This window comes from Stomoxys calcitrans, chromosome 1 (assembly GCF_963082655.1).
Source record: "Stomoxys calcitrans chromosome 1, idStoCalc2.1, whole genome shotgun sequence".
NCBI classification, from domain to species: Eukaryota; Metazoa; Arthropoda; class Insecta; order Diptera; family Muscidae; genus Stomoxys; species Stomoxys calcitrans.
In genome coordinates this window covers 188,758,489-188,764,005 of record NC_081552.1, presented here as the reverse complement: position 1 = coordinate 188,764,005, position 5,517 = coordinate 188,758,489, and the positions used below count along the sequence as shown (strand labels likewise).

Here is a 5,517-nt window from a genome sequence, read left to right as displayed (position 1 = left end):
CTAAAGACAATTTAAAGATAAAATTTGCACATACAAAATACAGTGAATGACATAAGTATTCGCACAAAAACACATTCGCCGTATATGTAAGCTCCCCTAACTGCGAAAGTTAGGGAAATAGATGGACTGATTTGAGTCAATTTTAGCAACATGAATTTGACTAACCCCAAAACAATGGGGTGGGTAGTCCGGCTCACTCCAAAACCTACAAGAAGAACTACTTATAGATATATATATATATATATATATATATATATATATATATATATATATATATATATATATATATATATATATACTGTAGGACTGCCACAATTTAAATTTAAAGAATATTCTCCGAACTTCGTGTTTCAATCTTAACAATTTCAAACAAAACTGGAAATTTTATTTCAATACATAAAAAGTATTTTCTACAATAAATCCAAAGGCTCCTTAGACTATATTATTTTAAAAACTAACAAAGTAAAATACAGTACAAATATTGTGGAGATATAGTCACCACAGTACTCCCCCGCGGAAGAACGCTAGATGCGTTCTGGGATAATGATAACTCTTCCATAGCGCGTTCTTCTAACTGCAGGATTATGTGTAGGTACTTCTGCTGCTGGTGTTGAGTCAGGTTCATCATTCAATATAAATGCGGGCTTAAGTCGATCTATCGAACAACTCTCTAAATTCTTGTTTTTAAAAATAACAGGTTTGTTGTGATGTTTTGGTTCCGTCGATAGCATATTTCTAATAGCAGTTTTAATGTTATAAAGTTGGCTTGTAGGATCCACATTGGAATCTAATTTGAAGAAATCCCCAGGAAGTTGTATAGGTTCACCGTATAATATTTCTGCTGGACATGCTCCAATGTCTTCCTTCGTAACAGATGTGATTCCTAAGAGAACAGTGTTGAGAGTCTTAGTCCATTGAATGTTTTCAGCACATGTTAATCCTGTTTTTAAAACTCTGTGGAAACGCTCGACGAGACCGTTTGATTGTGGATGAAAGGACGTCGTAAAGTTATGTTTTATGCCTAATTTACTTGTTATTTCCTTAAACATGTGGGAAGTAAATTGGCTACCTCTATCAGTGATAATAGCATTTGGAAGTCCATATCGACAAATCCAGTTATTGTAAAAAGCATTGAAAACGGTTTCAGTTTTAATATCTTTCAAAGGAATCGCCTCTGGCCACCGACTGAAACGATCCAAGCAAGTTAGTAGATACATATATATATATATATATATATATATATATATATATATATATATATATATATATATATATATATATATATATATATATATATATATATATATATATATATATACTGTAGGACTGCCACAATTTAAATTTAAAGAATATTCTCCGAACTTCGTGTTTCAATCTTAACAATTTCAAACAAAACTGGAAATTTTATTTCAATACATAAAAAGTATTTTCTACAATAAATCCAAAGGCTCCTTAGACTATATTATTTTAAAAACTAACAAAGTAAAATACAGTACAAATATTGTGGAGATATAGTCACCACAGTACTCCCCCGCGGAAGAACGCTAGATGCGTTCTGGGATAATGATAACTCTTCCATAGCGCGTTCTTCTAACTGCAGGATTATGTGTAGGTACTTCTGCTGCTGGTGTTGAGTCAGGTTCATCATTCAATATAAATGCGGGCTTAAGTCGATCTATCGATCTATCGAACAACTCTCTAAATTCTTGTTTTTAAAAATAACAGGTTTGTTGTGATGTTTTGGTTCCGTCGATAGCATATTTCTAATAGCAGTTTTAATGTTATAAAGTTGGCTTGTAGGATCCACATTGGAATCTAATTTGAAGAAATCCCCAGGAAGTTGTATAGGTTCACCGTATAATATTTCTGCTGGACATGCTCCAATGTCTTCCTTCGTAACAGATGTGATTCCTAAGAGAACAGTGTTGAGAGTCTTAGTCCATTGAATGTTTTCAGCACATGTTAATCCTGTTTTTAAAACTCTGTGGAAACGCTCGACGAGACCGTTTGATTGTGGATGAAAGGACGTCGTAAAGTTATGTTTTATGCCTAATTTACTTGTTATTTCCTTAAACATGTGGGAAGTAAATTGGCTACCTCTATCAGTGATAATAGCATTTGGAAGTCCATATCGACAAATCCAGTTATTGTAAAAAGCATTGAAAACGGTTTCAGTTTTAATATCTTTCAAAGGAATCGCCTCTGGCCACCGACTGAAACGATCCAAGCAAGTTAGTAGATACACGTAATCTTCGGATGGAGGCAAAGGTCCGACAATATCCATATGTACCACAGCAAAACGCGAAGTAGTCGGTGGAAACTTACCAAATTCACTTTTTGTATGTTTGTTTACTTTGCAACGCTGGCATTCCAAACAACTTCGAGTCCATTCATTAATATCTTTGTTCATTGAAGTCCAATAAAATTTCTTTGTTATAAGCTTACGAGTTGCTCGTATTCCAGGATGTGAGAGACTATGAAGGTTATGAAATACCTGTTTGCCAAACTCCTTTGGAAGAATTGGACGGGAAACGCCTTTTGATACATCGCACCATATTCTTATATCCGTGTTTGGTATATTTACTGAAATTATGTTGTCGTTTTCGCGGATAATTTCTTTTAGTTCTGGATCTTCATCTTGAACCTTCGAAAGTTTTTCATAGTCCAATGGCCGTATTTTGATGGCTTCGATTCGTGATAAAGCATCTGCAGTTACGTTTTGAGAACCAGGGATCTACCTTATGTCAGTAGAAAATTGTGCTATAAAATCCAAATGATTTCTCTGCCTAGGAGATGCTTTCTCCAGCTTTTGTTTGAAAGCGAATGTAAGAGGCTTATGGTCAGTTAAAACGATGAATTTTCTTGCCTCCAATAGATAGCGGAAATGTTGCACGCTTTTGAAAATTGTTAAAAGCTCACGATCATAGGTACTATATTTCATTTGTGTAGGCGTTAGTTTTTTAGAGAAAAATCCAAGTGGTTGCCACGATCCATCTACGTATTGCTCCAAAACAGCTCCAATCGCATGGGTTGAAGCATCAACTTTTAGCACTAATGAAGCATTTGGAATGGGATGTGTAAGGAACGAGGCATTAGATAAACTTTCTCTGCATTTAATAAACGCTTGCTTCAACTCATCAGACCAATCAATTTCGCGTGTATCATTTTTCTTTGTCTGGCCTTTTAATAAATCGTTTAGAACAGATTGTAGCTGAGCGCCATGAGGAAGAAATTTGCGATAAAAATTTAGCATAGCCAAAAAACGTCGGAGTTCTTTGATTGTTTTGGGCAAGGGAAATGACTTAATAACATCCACTTTTTCTGTAAGAGGTTTAATGCCATCGGGAGTAACATGATGACCACGAAAATCTATTTCAGTTTGGCCAAATACACATTTTGAGGGATTTATAAAAATTCCGTATTTCTTGAAACGTTCAAATAATATTTTCAAATGTTCCAAATGCTCTTCCTCAGATTTTGAAAAAACACAAACGTCATCTATGTACACAAAAACAAAATGCAGGCCTCTACATACCTCATCAATGAAACGTTGGAAAGTCTGGGCAGCATTGCATAATCCAAATGGCATTCTCAAGAATTCAAATAAGCCAAAAGGAGTTATAACTGCCGTTTTCGGAATATTGTGTGGATGGACAGGGATTTGGTAGAACGCTTTCATTAAATCCAATTTTGAAAATATTCTTACTCCGTTAAGATGCATCTGAAAGTCGGTTAAATAAGGTACGGGATACTTATCTGGAACCGTAATTGTATTGAGAGCTCTGTGGAGATTACCACATGGTCTCCATTCGCCATTAGGCTTTTTGACCATATGCAGAGGATTTGCCCAGTTGCTTCTGGAAGGTTGTATGATTCCTTTGTTCAGCATATACTGGAACTCTTCTTTAGCTGCTTTAAGTTTTTCAGGATCTAGACGTCTACTTCTGCAGGAAACCGGTGGACCATGTGTTACAATGTGATGATAAATGCCGTGCTCAGAAGAAAAATTTTCGTTATGCATTATTATTTCAGGATATTCTCGAAAAAGCTGATGAAAACTAGTATCTCCAGAAACCATTTTTATACCTATAGAGCCTTCTTTACATAACGATCCACTTACTGCGAGCAGTGTTTGACCATCCACCAGTTTGCGGGTGTTGAGATCTGGCAAAAGATGAAATTGACGAAGGAAATCAGCTCCAATTATAGGACGAGAAACATCAGCTAGTATAAAGCTCCAAGAGAAAGGTCTGCGTAAACCCAAATCTAATGAAAGGTTTATTGAGCCAAACGTTTTGATTTCAGTTCCGTTTGCAGCATAAAGTGATAGTTTTTGGGGATTTTTGCGATTTTTGCTAGGATAAACCGATATTTCTGCACCAGTGTCGACTAAAAATTGTATTTTTGATTTCTTATCGGTTATAAAAAGGCGGCCAGAGCATGCACCATCGACACTTTCAGCCGAGATTGGGGTCGATGGAGGAATTAGTTTTTTGTTATACTGAAGCTGCATGGAGGAATACATTTGCGAGCGTTTTCCCCAAAACGAAGATGGTACCAGCACTTGTTTCTATTATTTGATTGCGTACGCGGTTTTGAATAAGAACGTGTTTTTTGTCTGGAACGGTTTTCCAAAGCATCAATTCGACCAATGAGTTCATCTACTTTTGTTGACAAATTGCTTGCTGCAACGTCCGGTTGAACCTCTGACACGAAGCATGTCGTAGAAGTCGAGAGTGTTTCCATGATTCTATCAGCTCGAATTCCCAAATGGTCTATTTCTTGAGAATCGCACACTGCTAATATGCTTCGGACTTTCTCTGGCAAACGCTCAATAAATAAAGTCTTTAAAACTTCATCAGAAATTTTGCCAGCTGACAAAGATTTTAAACGCTGTAGGCAATGTGACGGTTTCTGATCTCCCAATTCTAGACCGCTTAAAACACGTTTGATTTGATTTTCTGCCGATTCAGCGAAGGAATCTATTATACGTTTTTTCGTGGTTGCATACTTATTGTTATTTGCAGTGTCCATTAGTATATCTTTCACTAAAAACAGTACCGATGGATCCAAATTTGCCACTAGGTATTCATATTTGGTTGAGTCTTGGGTAATCCTATATAAACGAAATGTTGCTTCAACTTGCAAAAACCATATAGCTGGTTCTTCTTTCCAAAAAGGTGGAAGTTTCGCGATTCTTGCCGATTCAATTCCAATATCATTAGAGGGAGGCATATCGCTATTTGCTGGATTGTTTTCTGTTGACATCTTAAAAGGTTGAAAAATTCTTAATTTCGGGGCCACCAAATTGTAGGACTGCCACAATTTAAATTAAAAGAATATTCTCCGAACTTCGTGTTTCAACCTTAACAATTTCAAACAAAACTGGAAATTTTATTTCAATACATAAAAAGTATTTTCTACAATAAATCCAAAGGCTCCTTAGACTATATTATTTTAAAAACTAACAAAGTGAAATACAGTACAAATATTGTGGAGATATAGTCACCACAATAC

At 35.7% G+C, this 5,517-nt stretch overlaps 1 protein-coding gene across 1 annotated transcript; it reads right to left on the bottom strand.

Annotated features, from left to right (window-relative positions):
• Positions 1 to 2,734: 2,734 nt before the first annotated feature.
• On the bottom strand, positions 2,735 to 5,268 carry LOC131997313 (uncharacterized). Its single transcript, XM_059368074.1, has 2 exons — positions 4,666 to 5,268; positions 2,735 to 4,570 (listed from the first exon to the last, which is right to left on the bottom strand). The coding sequence occupies exons 1-2, from the start codon at positions 5,266 to 5,268 to the stop codon at positions 2,735 to 2,737; spliced, it is 2,439 nt and encodes an 812-aa protein (XP_059224057.1).
• Between the last annotated feature and the right edge of the window lie 249 nt (positions 5,269 to 5,517).